At 45.7% G+C, this 17298-nt stretch overlaps 1 protein-coding gene across 9 annotated transcripts in view; it reads left to right on the top strand.

The window, feature by feature from the left end:
- The window catches only part of SH3GL3 (SH3 domain containing GRB2 like 3, endophilin A3), a 136111-nt gene that overhangs the window by 84076 nt on the left and 34737 nt on the right, over window positions 1–17298 (top strand). For 7 of the 9 annotated variants that reach the window (XM_053223481.1, XM_053223479.1, XM_027068218.2 and 4 more), the window contains exons 3-6: window positions 3868–3940; window positions 6643–6786; window positions 10899–11032; window positions 14652–14810. In XM_053223481.1, coding sequence (XP_053079456.1) covers window positions 3868–3940; window positions 6643–6786; window positions 10899–11032; window positions 14652–14810 — 510 coding nt within the window. The remainder of the gene's footprint in view (window positions 1–3867; window positions 3941–6642; window positions 6787–10898; window positions 11033–14651; window positions 14811–17298) is intronic. The other 2 variants (XM_027068220.2, XM_027068221.2) reach the window with 2 other exon arrangements.

The following is a 17298-nucleotide window of genomic DNA, read 5'->3' as shown; positions in this document are numbered from 1 at the left end:
CACTAAGTAGAAAAGGTTATAAAAAAGTTATTAAAAAGATGCAGTCATGCAGTCTATCAGGAAATCGTAATGGTTATGAATCATTATGCACCATATAACATGGCATCTAAATACATAAGGTAAAAGTTGTCCAAAATACATGGAAAATTGACAAAGTCCAGAGTAGAAGATTTCGCACACCTCTCATAAAATAACAGAGTAAGTTGACAATAGTAGATTGGCTCATAGATGATTAGTACAAAATATGATTAATAACTTTGTTTATAAATAGATACAGACCTCAAGTTGAGAATCTATATTCTTTTTAAGTCCATTTAGAACAATTAAAATAGTCAATCATACATTAGGCTCCAGAAAAACTAAAAAAATTACAAGGAAGGTATACTTTCCCAATTCTGGATGTTTGGAAATTGAAAAACATGTGATTATTCTTCGTTGAAAGAGGAAATGACAAGTAAAATCAAAGTTCATTTGGTCATGAGAGACCAAATTCTGTATGTTAGAACCTGCGGTATATGGCTACATCTTACGTACATTTGATAGAAAATATATGTTTGAAGGAAATGAATAAATCATTTAAGCCAGGAAGCTAGGAAAATAACAGCAAATGAAATCACTCTAGGTGGAAGGACAGAATTGTAGAGATCAATAAAATAGGAAACAATAACGACAAAACCAGGCACTATTTTGTTTTCAAAAAGCCACCTCTACCCAGTGTGACTAAGGAGCACAAACACATTACATAAGGAGTAAGAAGGAGATAATGACAGCTATGGATTCTTCTTTAAAAAATTTAAAAATAAACCAGCATTGCTAGCAGCCCTCTAGCTGAGGCTGAGGTCCGGGATAGTCCGTGGCAGAGGATTTGGGGCACCAACATTTGAAGGGAATTCCAGATTTAATCAGCCAACAGAGATGCCTTCACACCAGGTAGACATCACAAAAATAATTTTTACCTCTGTACTCCCACCTGTCTGTCACGATGGTTTGTAGAAGCCATCACGTGGCATTTTGTCAGCTTGAACGACCCCCCCCCGCCGACATTCTCAGTTATTCTGGGAGGGAAGTTTCTATTCATTCACTCATTCATTCATTCATTCATTCATTCATTCATTCATTTTTTTAAACCACATGGATTATTTTTCCAGTGTTCGTCTTGATTGCCCATGTTTGTCAAAGTGGTTAGTGGGTGTCCTCTTTATTTTCTCAAGCGTTCGTTTGCAGTTTTGATTGCTGGGCTGTCCTAGAAGCTGTTCCAGGATGGGCACGTCAGGCTGTTAGTTTTTGGCCATTTGTTCCTTGGCTTTTTTTTTGTTTTTTTGCCCCCAAAGAGAGAAGGATCTGAAGTAGAAAGTACCCCTGCCCCAGATCTCACTGTCACCCTTCCGAGATGGCTCCTGGCTTCCTGGTACCTTTTCATGTCCGAAGAGGGTTGGATACATGGAAAGGAACACTTAATTACTGTCGAATTTCTGTAACTGGAAAGTTATCAACCTAAAACCTAGTTTTTCTTAAGCTTAAGCTGGACTTATGAATCTTATTTATAAATTTAGTAACTTCATAAAAATCATTTTCAGTTAATCTTCGTGTTAGTTTCCATTAAGTCATAGGCTTAACAGGTTAAATCCTTAAACATTTATCTCGAGTTAAATAATTAAGCAAGTTCCCTTAGACATTGCAAATTAGAATCACAAATGCAATGCATGGAACTCGCCCCAACGTCACATCAGATTTAGAAAAGCGTTTTCCAGAGCACTTAAATTTCTCGAGACTGTAATAATACAAACGTTTGGGTGATCATATTCTCTTAAACATTTCAAAAATCTTCATAAACAATCGAACACACAAGAGAGTTCAGAGCTTACAAAACTCGCTACAAGGCCTGGTGCACATACGCACAGCTGGTGTGTGTGCATCAGTAATACAGGTGTGATTCGTTTCTTCATCATTTACGTGCTGTCTTTTTAAACCTTACTGGGGCCCCAAATTTAGGCGCTCAGCTAATGGGAACAAATCCAATTTCAGGCTGGTTGAGCTCACTTGGTTGGAAGCTTCTGACCCTGACCAGATCATAGATTTTTGAATTACGAAAATGAATTTCTTGTATTATAAATCACTCTACAACTTGCTTTCTTTCCTTGACAGTGTGCTGTGGGCATCTTCCCAGTACATATGGAGCTTCCCCCCCCCCCTTTTTTTTTTTATCTTGTGATTCAAGAGAATTCCTTTATTTGGATGTCTCACAGTTTACCCAGCCAGTCTCTTATCGCTTATAATTCAAGTTGGTTTCAGTTTTTAATAGACACAGAATGGCCTGACATCCTTTTACGTCATTGCCATTGGCTGGTGTGTTTCCAGACGCTAGGTCCCTGGAGGTCTGCCCATTAATAGGTTCTTGTCCCTTGATCCGTTTTGCACTCCCAGTGTGTGTGAAAGCGCCCATCCCTCCTCCATACCTGTATGACACCTAATATTGGGTTGGATTAATAAAAAAAAAATTTTTTTTTGTCAATCTGTTGAGTGGAAAGTATCTCCTTTTTGATTTACAGTCTTTCTGGATATTTTGTCAACTGTTTGAACTTGTATTTTTCCCCGTTTGTTTTCTTGCCAGTTTATATTCTTGTCCTTTCCAATTGGGTTGTTTTATTTGCTGCTTTTTTTCTTAAATGGGAGTTTTGAGAATCATGGATGCTAAGCATGGGTCCTTCATACAGTTTCCTTTCTGTTTCATTTTGCCACTTTTGTCAAACTTGGTGTTATTACATCTATTCACTGTTCAGTCTTTAATTTTACAGGGTCAGAATTTTGGGTTTTGTCTTGTGCCTAGAAGATTCTTCCCACCCCTGTATTTCGGAATATTCTTCTGTGTAATTTAGTGCCTTTGTAGACTGTTTTTAGGTCTGTATTTGTGATCCAGTCTGTAGTATGAGGCGTGAACCTAAGTTTAATATTAATTTGCCAAATTGTAACCAAAAAAGAAAAAATTAAAAGGAACATAAGATTTGAATTAATTTTATGTGTTGATTTGGGGGAGGACTTACATCTTTGCACAGTTAAACTTTCCCGTGTAGGAACATGGCTCTTCAGATAGATGTTGTACCTTTTCTCCTTATGTTTATTTCTTATTGTTGTGTATTTTTATGTTGCTCTTATGAATGGGATCTCCTTTTCCTTTATATTTTCTTTCAGGCTGTTGATGGTATGAAATGAAGCTATTGAAACGTGCCTGTTTAACTTTATTGTGTATTCTCACATTCGGTGTTGGGCTAACCAGTAGCCAGTGTCCAGAAATGGTTTTGTGGGGGGAAAGATTCAGTCTCAACATAGAAAACCTTTGATATTAACATCTGCCCACAGGACACTTGGGTGTCGATTGTGAGTGGTAATGTTAGGGAGAATGATTCTTTCGTTGTTGGTTTACTGCCGTAGTTTCTAATGTGAATTGCTATTAGGGAGTCCTTATAAGCAGAGACACTCAAGTACGCCCAGCAAATAAGGAAAGTTGGGCTGAGACATGCCTGGTGTTGGCTGGAGAGGCCTTCAGGTATGTCCAGTAATCGAGTGGAGCATAGTAACTCGTCTGAGTTTTGTAAATAATACATGACCGCTCATTGTATGTTAAAAAGAAAATGAAATGAATGTTCTCCAACATCATGGGGAGGAAGAGCTGTCCCAGTATCATAGTGAGAAAAATAACTGCTTCTCCCCCAAAATGTTGAAATTCATTTGGATTAAAATCTGTTAATAGTATTATACATATTAAATTAACGCATATTACCTCTGTTTTCCTGTGAATTCGTTGTTTGTCATTTACCAACATTTTTATGTTTGTGTGTGTGTGTTGTTGTTGTTGTTTTTTTTTTAAAGAAAATAGATGTTACCAATAAAGCTGTTGCAGAAATTCTTTCGAAAGCCACAGAGTATCTTCAGCCAAATCCAGGTAAAGTTAGAAAATGTCTCGACATAGTCTATTGTTCATTCACTGTCATAGACTAACAACCCATGTTTGCTTGGCATATGGCTGACATAACTTAGAAACAGTGTTTTCTGTGTCCAAATAATGAATTTCAGTTTTTTAAAGTCAAGCCGCCAGCGACCGAAGGTAGTTTCAGGGAGTCCTAGCTGATGAGAAACAGAGCAGATAATCCCGTGGTCTATGGTGACATCATGTGGATAGAGACTTGGTCTTAGCAGCAAGGCGCTGCTCAATAAAGATACATTTTAGGAGATGCCTCAGAGACCCACTGAATGTTTGGTATGTTTTCTTATTCAGGCGTCTCCTCTTTTAGAAAAAAAAATCTGTCATCCTGCTCTAAAGGTATAATTGAAATTGTAATTTCACTTTGTAGCTCAGATGCTAAAGAAATGAGGCAGGAAAAGCAGCATGAAAAGGTCCCTTGTTGCATCAGCTTCTCGACAGAAGGTTCTTAGTTCCGTGGTTGTGAAGCAGCATCCCTTGATGGGTTTTTCCTGGGTTGTAAATGACAGAAACCAACAGGGGGCAGGGCACCCAAGCCTTGAATTCTGCCAATTTCCCAAACTGCCTTCCTTTTTAGGAACGTATTATTTGCAGGGAGTCGCTGTGACTCCCTTGGGCGTTAGGACTCCCCTACAGACCCAACCACCTGAAAATCTAGACAGGAACAATTTCAAAACATAAGTTTTATAAAAACTGCGTCCAGGGAGGTGGGCGGGTATAGAATTCTTTGGAACTGTGTAGAGGTTTGTAATTTCAAGGGCCACACTCCTGCCTCTCTTCTCTGGCCTCCTCAGTGTCCGAGATGAGCTATGTAAGTTCCTTTTCCCGATAAATCAGCACAGATTTAGCGAGGGCTTCCTCTTGGCAGAGGGGCTTTCCCGGTTCCTGGGACCCAGATCCCGTCCTCAGAGCTGACGTTGGAATGGGGTAGGAGCGGGGTTGGCCAGCAAGGGCAGAGGTCTCTGGCCGTTGCCAGTTTAGTGGATGTCAGCCACATGCCCGCCACCTCCCAGTCCCCACCCTGGCAGTGGGAAGGAAGAGCCACGTTTGTGTGTGGCTGCTGGAGCACAGGGACCAGAAAGAAAAATGCTTTGAAGCTGAGGCAGGCAAGATTCAAACAGGCTGGCACCAGAAGTGTCTGAAGCCTTCCTCCTCGAAGCGTGGTCCGCGAACTAGCAGCCCCAGCCACACCCGAGAGACTGGGAAACGCAGAGCCGTGAGCTCATCCCAGACAGACTGAACCAGACTTGGCGTTTTAACAGGATCCTCGGGTGATTTGTAGGCACCTTAAGAGTTTGAGAGGCACTGGCCTAGAACACATGAAAACAAGTGTGATTATTAAAGTAGAAGAAAATGAAAGCGTACCTCTTTACTTCCTGGAGTTATCACAGACGCCACAAGCTGGTACGTGATTCGCTCTCTAGCCTGGGGAATAAAAGCCCAGGTTCTTAGCTTGGTATTCAGTTCATAGTCGTATTTTCCCATAGATCTCTCCTGATTCATCCTGGTTTTGTTTTGTTTTGTTTTGGGGGGGGGGGCACAAGTGAGCGAGGGGCAGAGAGAGGAAGAGAGAGAGAAACGAGGTTCACTTAAAGCAGGCTCGTGCTTCCCTGATGTGGGACTTGGACTCATGAACCGTGAGGTCATGACCTGAGCCGAAGTCAGATGCTTAACGACTGAGCCCCCCCCCCCCCAGGCGCCCCCCGATTCATCCTGTTTTAATTTCAGCTTAGGTCAGACTGGCCTCCTCTTTATCTGTTGGTTCTGTACCATAAACATCCCACCTTCTATACTGTTGACATGATATCTGCACTTTGTAGGCACATCTTGCTATTTGTATTCAGCATATTGTTATGGTCACACCACACTTTATTTGCCCGGTGCATCTCGTATATTCTGTCCCGCAGCGACTAGCTCTGTGCTCCTGTAGGGCAGCCGCTGTCCTGGGTCCCTCTGGAGCCGGAGGAGTTAGCGCTGTGTGTCACACAGAGCCGGGATCAGTAAGCACTGATGGCCTGAGTCTGGGAAGAGAAGTTGAGAAGCAGTGGCCGCCCGTCCTTTCCCTCGGGGCAGGGGACCTGACCTGCACCGAGGAGCATCAACACAGACTCCTGTTCACTCAGCAGGAGTTCGTCTCCTCCCGCTGGCTCTTCTTCCTCAACAGGAGTGCGCCAAAGCCCTTCATCAGGATATTGAATATAATCACTCCGAATAAATTCTTGGGACAGGGAGGGTGACAGGGGCCTTTTGGTGGTTTGAAACATCCACCTCAGCGATGCTGTCCTTGGTGTTCTGTTGGTCCCTGGGAAGGATCGCCTCCCCGGTACTGGCATCTGGCTCTGGGCGTGCGTGTTGCAGGCCCTGCTTGTGTGTCCCTGTGCAGCAGGGACACTTCTGATGTTCGGAGTCAATGGTGTGTGCGTCGTTTCCATTTCCCCTTGCTTAGCAACCCCCTCTTCCCCCCACCGCCCGGCCACTTGGAAAAAGAATCTGGAAAATCATGTGAGAGGTGAAATAGGTCACACAGTCCCTTTCAGATGCTCCAGGTGTCCCACGTTTTGCCCACCGGGGTGACCTCAGTTTTGCCGTCATTTGTTAAATGCGATGTACCTTGTCACTCCGCCTTGTCATTTTAAGGAATTACAAATGACAATGTTTTTAAGCATACAGAGCTAAGCTAGGGATGCTGAACACTGTGTCGAAGATCCGAGGACAGGTGAAGACCACCGGGTACCCGCAGACGGAAGGCTTGCTGGGCGACTGTATGCTCAAGTACGGGAGGGAGCTCGGGGAAGGCTCCACCTTCGGTGAGTGTTTGCAGATCGCCTGGAGCGCTTTGTATGAGTGTGTGTGTGTGTGTGTGTGTGTGTGTGTGAATGAAGTGGGGAGGGAAGGGGAGGGACAAAGAGAGGAGTGGGGAGGCTCCACCTTGGGTGACTGTTCGAAGATTGCCTGGGAGCTCTTTGTGTGTTGGGGGGGAGGGGGAGAGGCAAAGGGGGGAGGCTGCACCTTCGGTGACTGTTCACAGATCACCTGGGATCATTTTGCCCCGGGGGAGGGGGCAGGGAAGGAGGAGGGGCAGAGAGAGAAGGAGAGAGAGAAAGGGAAACCCAAGCAGGCTCTGTGTTGACAGCAGAGAGCCCGATGTGGGGCTTGAACCCATGACGCATGAGATCATGATCCAAGCTGAAATCAAGAGTCGGACACTCAACTGACTGAGCCACCCAAGCACCCCACAATACCTTCATGTTAACAAGCTTTATTATTATTATTTTTATATCACCCAAGTAATACACGTTCGTTGCAGAAGGCTTAGAAAATATAAGCTAGTGAAATACAAGAAAGGAAGTGCTGACATCACCCACAATCACGTATCTGGTGATGGACCTTTTGTGTATTCTCATCCCTAGTCATGTACACCTTCACAGCCCTTTGTGTATTCTCATCCCTAGTCACATACACCTTCACAACGTTTATTCTCATCCCTAGTCACGTACACCTTCACAGCCCTTTGTGTATTCTCATCCCTAGTCACGTACACCTTCACAAGGTTTATTCTCATCCCTAGTCACGTACACCTTCACAGCCCTTTGTGTCTTCTCATCCCTAGTCACGTACACCTTCACAAGGTTTATTCTCATCCATAGTCACGTACACCTTTACAAAATTAAAATGGAGTTATGGTATCTCTACCTTTATACCCTTTTGTGACTTGCTTATTTCTATCGACTGAATCAAGATCCATGTCATAAAATGATTAATCTTCTATGATACTGTTTTTTTTTAACTTTTTTTTTTTTAACGTTTATTTATTTTTGAGACAGAGGGAGACAGAGCATGAATGGGGGAGGGACAGAGAGAGAGGGAGACACAGAATCGGAAGCAGGCTCCAGGCTCTGAGCCATCAGCCCAGAGCCTGACGCGGGGCTCGAACTCACGGACCGCGAGATCGTGACCTGGCTGAAGTCGGACACTTAACCGACTGAGCCACCCAGGCGCCCCTATGATACTGTTTTTAACGGCTGTATAATAACCCGTCTTTCATGGCAGACTTTGTTCAGTCAACCCTAGTTATTGGATAGTTAGATACTTTTTTCTGTACGTAAAAAAATTTTACATAGCATTTATAAAACCATTTTCATAATCTTTAGGGATATCCAAGATTATGTTCGTGGATTGAGATCCCTGGTAGTGAAATTGTTGGGTTGAGAATATGTGTGTTTTTTTCAGATTTTTGAACCATATTCCCAAAGGGCCCTCCAGAAGGGGTGTGCCAGTTTGATACTCTCGCCAGGAGTATGTGAGAGTATGTTTCCCAGCACAGTTATTGATTGTGGGAATTACTTTTTTAGCTTACTTCTGAATCACAGGTACTTTGATACATAGCGTATAAAATTGATCTCTTAGTGCTGTGTTAACTTCACCTTTTGGATTATGTGTAAGGTAGATTTCTTTCCTCTTTGTCATCATTTTTGTGAAATGTATATTTGTATTTTTTGCCTATTTTTTCATTAATACGTTCATTTCCCCCCCTTACTGGTTGACGAGCTCTTTCAATGGTTAGGACATTTGCTCTTGGTCTGCCTTATATGTTAATGAAGTTACGCCCCACGTAGGCATTCGCCTTCTGACCTTGTGGACGGAGGCCACTGAAACGGAGGAGCTTTTGGTTTTCATATAGTGGGACTCCTAACTCTTCCTTTATGGTTTATGGCCCTGTTGCTTTGTTTAGAAAAACTTTTCCACCCACCCACCCCCACAAATCGTGTCAATGTTTATTCATACTTTTCTTTTGAAACATGTTTCCTTTTCTTCCCTTTAAATTAACAAGCTCCTGATTTTAATGGGCAGATACTGTGCAGTAGGGTCCTAATTTTGTTTTCTCCCAAGTAAGTAGCTGGTTGTCCTAATACTCCATTGAAAAGTTCAGCCTTTCCCCTCTGGAGAGAAACGTTTTGTTACAGACTAAATTTTTATATTTTAAGTTTGTTTCTGATCTTTTTTTTTTTCTCCTGTTTTCTTGGTCTGTACCTTGTTTTTGCTCCAGTGTCGTATTTTAAGAATTGTAATTTAAAAGTATATTTCAATATGCTCAACTAAAATCTCCCTTGGTTTTCTTACTGTAAACAATACACGGAGATGTTTCTGTCAAAGCCAAATTCGACACTCTGTGGCTTGGGCAGTGGTGGCCGAGGGTCAGAAACAGTACCCTCCGTTTCTAACCAGTTGGGCAGGAAAGAGTCCCCGGGCTAGGAAGGGATGTGTCCTCTTTACCTTGGGATGATTTAGAACCTGACAATGGAGAGCGAGTTAAGGAAACTTAGGAGGGATGAAGCTACCAGTGGAGTTCTGACCAGTGGTAATTTAGCGTAACTAAATTTCCACTTCTAGTTTTCTAGTTCATTTCTTAAAAAAAAAAAAAAAAAAAAAGGGAGGTGAGGCTTCATCGCTATTGCTGTGTTACAGGTGAATAAACTATGCATGGCTGGACCAGTAGGTGTGATATCTTGAAGGTCAGAATTTGCTAGAAATGTGAATTCTTGGGCTGGCCCCTAAGGTCTTTTTCTAGCCTGGGAGTTGAGAGACCCCAAACTACATTTTCACGAGGTCGATTTGGAAAACTCCAAAACAGGAAAAATAGTTTGCTTTGGTGCCTCATGTCCCAGAGATGCCTCTTAGAGAAACGGCCTCTCGTTCTGCTCCGCTACCAGGATTCCTGCTTGCACATTACTGCGGGTCAGCTGACACTGAGATGCCAGAGTGCAGGCCAGCAACACCTGCTGGTCACAGCCCCCAAGGCCAAGCGCGGCTGGCTTGGGGCTCATCGCAAGAGAAGGCCTTGCCCATCCCGCTGAAAGGCCATCCCATGTGACACGGCCAGGCTTTCTTTGACATCAGAAAGGGTAAGGAGCCTCGGAACCATCTGAAGGCTCTGGGGACTGACCTCAAGATCTAGGAGCTAGAAGCTGACAAGAGGTTTTGTTCCCTTATTTCTATTGTAATCTTTATTGCCTGACACTTAGCCCTGATGAATGAATCCTTTTTAGAGTTTACAAAGAGCGATTTTGTTCTCCAGCTTCTAAGGAACCCTAGGTGCCAGTTCACAAAACTACAGATTTCCCTGCTCTCCGAAAGTAGAGCATTGCCATTGTAAAGCCTTTTGTAAACCGAAATGGCGTAAAGCGAAGAAATTACCGTTAATTTATGTGGAAAATGTTTTGAGCATGACCAGACCCCCCAAAACAGGCTCTCTTACACTTCTCTGACATCTTAGGATACATCTTGCTAATGCGTGCACAGAATAAAATCGAGGCAAAGCGCAGATGCTCACGGACGCAGTTCAAAGTTGCCGGGACGGGGGGGGGGGGGGGGGGCGCTGATGCCAATGTTCTGTACACAGTTCAGTTCTCACTACCTGGGATCCGGGCTGCCTCTAGTGGCTCACTGCAAAGCGGGGGCTGAATGTTTTCTCATTTTCGTCTTTTTTTTTTCTTTTTTGGTGAACACAGAAATCCTCTTTGGATTTCTTCCAGTTAGCAAAAGCAGGTACTAGTTATTGTAGGTCTCTGGTAAACTGATGGGGTGCGGCACAGACCTTCGAAAAGCAGTGTGCCTGTCACCAGTTTGAGAAAGGAGCTTTATCCCCATCTAGTGGCCAAAAGGGTAAATGCTTCGGTCTGTCTGAGCCTCCTACCTTTATTTTGTAGCGCAGACTACAGAACGTAGAGAGGAAAATACAGAAAATAAGATGTTCAGAAAAAAAAATTGTTTTTTCTCTGAGTCAGGATTCAGCATCTCAGGGTGATTCGCTTGTTTCCATGGCCCTCCACAAACGTTTGGGAAAGAATGAAATCAGTATCACCGCTAACCTCGAGGACCCTGCTGAAGACCCTTTTTTAATTTGTATTTTCTATTCAAGGTAGTGCATTAATAGAAGTCGGTGAATCCATGAAGCTCATGGCTGAGGTGAAAGACTCTCTTGACATTAACGTAAAGCAAACTTTTATTGATCCACTTCAGTTACTACAAGACAAAGATTTAAAAGAGATTGGGGTAAGTCTTGTGGGCTCTAAATCTACCTGTTGCTACTTAAAGTGAAGTTCATATTTAAAACCATCAGAGTGTTTCTGTAGGGATTCCGTGAAAGCATCGTCTTGTGGGTGGTGAAAAAAATAACTCCTATTTACATGGCTCACTGGGAAAGAGACCCGGGACCTCTTAGCTTTTTATTCTGTATCTTATTTTTTTTTTTTACTTTTTTAGGGTTTTTATATATTTTTGAGAGAGCGAGGAAGAGAGAGAGAGAGAGAGAGGGAGAGAGAACATGAATGGGGGAAATGCAGAGAGGGAGAGAGACACAAAATCTGAAAGAGGCTCCGGGCTCCAAGCTGTCAGCACAGAGCCCGACGTGGGGCTTGAACTCACGAACAGTGAGACCATGACCTGAGCCAAAGTAGGACGCTTAACCGACTGAGCCACCCAGGCACCCCTGTTCTCTATCTTATTAAAGCCGGCTAGAAGCCAGGATAAAGGAGCACATTTCCACAGCCACTTCTCACATAACAAAATGATCCCATAACTTTCTAGTGGATTTTTGATAATGAAAATCACAACTGTGTCAGTCATATCTTTTGATACTTGGCACCAGTAGTGATTATTTTGTGCTGCTTCTCAAGGAAACCAATAAACAGGAATTGACATTTCATGTTTGGAAAACTGTTAGAAGTGGCCTTCCAGAGCGTACATGTGAGCTCTCAGACACCTGTAGGTGATCATGTGCCTCTTGCTTAGTGGTGTTTGTGCGTATGTGCACAAACAGCGTTGAGATTTCTGCCTCACTGGACTTCTACTCTGGCGGGGCAACCTGTGTTGATTTTACGCTGGCGGGGCAGCCAGCTGCCCCGAGGACCTGCCCCCAGGTATCTTCAAGAGTGATCTGAATGCAAGTCCAAGCCAGCTGGGAAGTCATTTGAACCTTGGCTTGCTTCCTTCCTTCCTTCCTTCCTTCCTTCCTTCCTTCCTTCCTTCCTTCCTTCTTAATGTTTATTTGGGGGTTGGGGGGATGAGGGGCAGAGAGAGAGGGAGAGACAGAGAATCCCAAGCAGGCTCCGTGCTGTCAGCACAGAGCCCAACACAGGGCTGGATCTCATGAACCCTGAGATCATGACTTGAACTGAAATCGAGTCAGACGCCTTATCGAGTGAGCCACCCAGGTGCCCTGTCCGCTTTCCTCCCTCTCCTTTCTCCGGGCACGGCACATCTCATGGGGTGGCCCCTGGACCGTCAGCATCAGCATCACATTAGAAAGGCAGATGCTGGGGCCCTGTTCTAGGTTTCCCAAACGGAGAGTCCTGGATGCCTGGAATTCAGGAAGGTTGAATGAAAAACGAAAGCAACCATTCAGGGACTCCCAAGAACATTCTGCTGCCCCCCCTCCAGAATGCCCCCCTCAGCCCCTTACTCGTGGTCTCTGTCCCATCCATGTCAGGGAAAGCAGTGTCCTTCCTGACCTCCGAGGTCTGTCCTCCACTGGACCCCGGAGTCTGTTGCCACATCCATTGTCCTCTCTCCTGAATCTCCATTCTCTCCCTTTCTATCACCTCCTCTCAGTTAACATCTGGACACATCCACACAGCAGCCCTTGACTCCCGGCACCACACCCAGAGCAGGCTTCCTGAGACGCAGACTGTCAGCAGCTGCCCGCAGGGGAGGGGGACTGAACATCCACCCCAGCCTCTCCTGCCCTCTGGGGCCCGATTCTCTGGCCTCTCCTGCCCTTTGGGGCCTGACCTCGGCCCCTTCCTACTGTTGCCTTTAGCCCCCCGGGGTGTTTTGCTGTGTTCTGTCCCTCTGTTCCTGGCCTTTCTCCCCTTCCCCTCCCCTCCTGGCTAAGTCATGTCACCTCTCAGATCTCGGACGCTCTTCCCTTTGGGAAGCCCCTGCCCTCCCCTCACAGAATCAGGGGCTCCTGCGCTCCCCACATGATGGCACTAAGCGCCTCGGGGGTAAGGATCCTACCTCGTCCACTTTTGTGGCCACGATGTCCAGCATGGCATTCGTGCTTCCAAATTACTAAAGAACAGATGACTCTAGAGAAGGAGGGGTGTCCTGGGGACAGGGGGGACCAGAACAGCCTTTCCAAACGCCGAACCTTAAAACCAAATGCCCCCTTTGTTGAAAGATGTAATACACCATTTCTTCTCGTGCTGTCGTCCTTGAGGAAAACCACAAGTTCGCCCCACAATGTAGGTCTTCCGTTTGACCTGCTTCAGAGCCGGCTGTGGACACAAATGTGGGTCGGACTTGTGTGCAAAATCCACCTGTACTTAAGTGTTGGCATTCCCCATGCAGCAAAATAGTACTCTAAATGGCTTCCTTGTTACTCAGCTGCCATCTGATACAGAAATGCTATAAAGCTACACTTAAATCCTAGAACGATCGAGAGTTAAGAGTCTACTACTCAGAAGCCATTCATAGTCTCGACTGGGCTGCTGCGTCTCAGACCTCAGGAGTGGGGAACCTGCCCATTTAACACACGGCTGACTTCTATCTGTAAGGGGTTTTGTGGGTTCAGTTCTTGGCCCGTCAGCAGCCATCACCCCTGTTTTACAGCCACACACGGAGGCACAGAGGGAGTCACAGATCTGCCCAGAGTCACGGAGCACATAAGAAAGATGCTTCTGGGTTTTTATCCCATATGCTCTCTTCACCTCTTCATTATGGAAGTGGAACCAGTGTGTTTCATTCACTAAAGTGCTAAGTGATGTTACCTGCATACTTCGCTGGGATGGCCTGTTCTTGTGTGTACGTTTGATGTCAGGTACCTGTTTTCCAAGGATTGTAGGCATAATGCCTTGCCCCATACAGCTGTCCTGCCGACAGTATTTCTGACATGGGATCCCTCTGCTGGAATACAAACTGTGATGGGGGAACTTACTACCACACAAGGCAGCCCCTTCCGTGAATGCACACGTCTGATATTTACAGTTGTTACACATTTTGTTAGAGATTCTTTTTTTTTTCTTTTTTCTTTCTTTTTTTTTTTTTTTAAAGAAATTTCACCATTCCAGAGGTTGTGAGTGTCTGTTTCTCAGTGTGTACATGTTCACTGGTGGTATTTATTCAACTTGTTCTGTAATTGTTTGGGAACTTTATGGGAGACGCCTAAGTATTCTAGGGGCTACTAGAAATTTGTGCTTTTATAATCTCCTTTTTGGCAAGGACTTGACAGTTGTGCCAAAGGAAACATGATTGTTTTTGGCAGAGTTAATTGGCTGGAAATTATCTGGATGTGTTATTAGAGAACTGAAGTGAGGGGCCCTATAGACAACTTTGGGAAATGGAATCTGAGTGCTGATACTGTGTCTTTATCTTCATATAGGTATTCATTCTGCCATCCATTTATCCATGTATCCATTCACCCACCCTTTCCTCCACCCACCTGTCCATCCATCCATCCGTCCATCCGTCTAACCATTCCCCATGCCTTGAGGACCGTCAGTAAGGGTAGCCTCTAGTGGATGCTGGGGACACACAGACGTGTAAGATGCGTCCCTGCCCCTAGAATTTAGGTCACCCGAAAGCAGTGGCTGTGATCATGGAAATAACAAAAGTTTCTTTGCCCCGTGTTTTGAATGTACAGTTCTCTGAAAGACTCTTTTGTCTTGTTCAGCACCACCTGAAAAAGCTGGAAGGCCGCCGCCTGGATTATGATTATAAAAAGAAGCGAGTAGGTAAGATACCAGACGAAGAAGTCAGACAAGCGGTAGAAAAATTTGAAGAGTCGAAGGAGTTGGCTGAAAGAAGCATGTTTAATTTTTTAGAAAATGATGTAAGTATTTAAACCAACCAGGAGACTTTAATGTGAATGAAAACATTGACCATATGAGTAGGATCAACATGTTGAGAAGCTCTGGAGCCTTAGTTTACGAGAGCTTCCAGAATTTTCCATAACCATTATGTCCTGCCTCAGAAATAGCTTCAGACATTTGGCAAGTCCCAACTCAGACCTCAGATCTCAAGAAGGCCTGTTTATCCCAGGACTGTTCCGGAGACATGCTCCAGGTAGCCCCGGGGAAGGGGATGGTTTGGGGACTTGCATAGCAGACCGGCCTTTGTGTTTGGGGCCATAGCATTGTGACTTTGCAGTGGAACGCAGGGCCCACGTCATGCGTAACGTGCGCTTTTGCTAAGACTGAGAGAAGCACGCTGTGAGGCAGGTGTGTGAGGAGGAAGGGCTCTCCGGTGCCCTGACTTGTCATCACGAACATGCAGGATATAAAAGCGTGACCTGCGTTGTTCAGCTGTACCATAGCGGTGCCTGTGGACTCAGGAATGATGAAGGTCTGGACACACATCCCTCAGAGACGCGAATACCCTGTTGTGCTGTAATTGCCACCACCAGCTTTTATTTTATTTGTTCAAGTGAAGTTGGATTCGGCGTCCCTGAGGGGCATGGCGATCCCCACCAGGGCACCACGAAGGCCGAAGGCCTCCCTTCTTTGCCTCACTGACGAGTCCTTGGGCATTTGTCGTTACTGCCTTTTTCCACCTGCTTCTGTGTGGCGTCCCTGCCCTGACGCTGGCCTTGCTGATGCCCTGAGCCGTTTTGGCCCAGCCTTAGCTTTGGGCCCGTTTGCTGAACTTTCAAACCCGTGGAGACAAGTCAGAGGATTTATTTATCTGCAAAACGATGTTCTACTTACAATAGTTAATCAAAAGGTACATCAAGGTCTTGCACTTTTGAGTCAAGTCAGACAGAATGTATGGAGCATCTTTTTTATTTGCCGTGGTGACATGGGGGGCGGATTAGTATGTTCAGTATTAGCAAGACATTAGTCGCGGAGATAACAGTTTAAAAATCCCCGCGTCCATTAAACCTGAGTGCTGCAAAGCACCCTCAATTATGTTTCTCCTTTTAGCATTTTATCAGGGCGCTTACATCTTACAGGAAGTGGGAAGAGGTCTACACAGTTGGCTGTTTTCCTTGTTTATTTATTTTCCCTTAAAAGTAGAACTTGCCTCTTGAGATTGTCCCCAGGCAGTAGGCGATTTTGGTTTTGTCTCCGATTGCTGCATTTGATTCTTTGACGTGTTGAGAAAGTGGGTTTGAAGTGCAGCATGTCAGGTGCACGTCATCCTTACCAGGCCGTTGCCAGCGTTGCCCTTCCGGTCCTGTGCCTGTTTGTGGCGGATTTGAACTCTGAAGTTGAGTCTCCTGCATCAGACGTGCTGCTCCCTCAGCTCAGGGCTGGGTCCACACCTCCGCCAACGGGCTGTGCTGGCTCATTTTGGGGACGGCCTTGCGCCTTCTGGCCTGTCCTTTGACAAGAGCTCCTGGAAACCAGCCGTGGAAGTGGGAGGAGACCGAACTCCTTGGCAGCTGGGGACTGTCCCGCTGCCTTGGGACTGGGCTCCTTCCTCTTCTCTGCCCTCCTGCCCATGGCCGCCTTTAGCCGCGTGCTCTGGTTGCTGACTCTTGCGGGAGTGGCGGTGGTAGTGCCCAAGAGGTGGCTGGTGATGGCGATGCCGACAGTGGCAAGGGGGCCATTTCTTGAGTGCTCACGGTAGAGCGTATGGGGTCCTAGGGGCGTCCCCTGTGTGACGACACCCCTGCTTTTGCCTTTCCCCTTCCCGGGGTTATAGTTGAGGAAACCCGCAAGTTACTGACCGTGTGAGCCTCAGAAGGCTACCTTCCTTCTGTTCGTGGGGCACCAGCGGGCAGACCCAGAAGGGGACCGCCCTGTCCTTTTCTGTGTCCGTGTGTCTGGGCAGTCCCTTTGATGAGACGAGGCGTGGAAAATCTTCCCCAGTTTAGCCCTTGGACCTGCCATGCTAATGCGGAGGTGGTTGTGTTTGGGGATCAACAGTGGGCGACTTGGTGGGGGAAGACGGGGAAACCAGTGCATGGAGGGAGGAGGCGTACGTACGTGGAGCTCTCAGCCCCGTCCTTGGCCCCTTTCTACAACCAGGACAGGCCCAGCGGGTCTGCAGCCCTCAGGATCCTGACTTCCTGCTCTCTCCGGGTCATCAACCCCACGTCCAACCTTGCCACTTCACCCCTCGTACCTGTGTCTGCTCATCCCGTAGGAGGTAGCGGGTTGTGCTAATAACGTCTCTGTGGTCAGATGAGTTTGGCGGACCATAGCGGAGACAAAATTTGCAGCCTTCTTTGTCACCGGACTTTTCAGAGTCTTTATATGATAATGTGAAAAATTAATCTCTATGAGCTTGCTAAGGCAGGATACTCTGGGAAGTCTCTCAAACTTGTTTGGCCACAGAGCTTGTCCACAGCATCATCGTTATTGCTGTCATTTCAA

This window comes from Acinonyx jubatus, chromosome B3 (genome assembly GCF_027475565.1).
Source record: "Acinonyx jubatus isolate Ajub_Pintada_27869175 chromosome B3, VMU_Ajub_asm_v1.0, whole genome shotgun sequence".
NCBI lineage: Eukaryota > Metazoa > Chordata > Mammalia > Carnivora > Felidae > Acinonyx > Acinonyx jubatus.
This window is presented reverse-complemented; position numbering and strand designations above follow the sequence as displayed.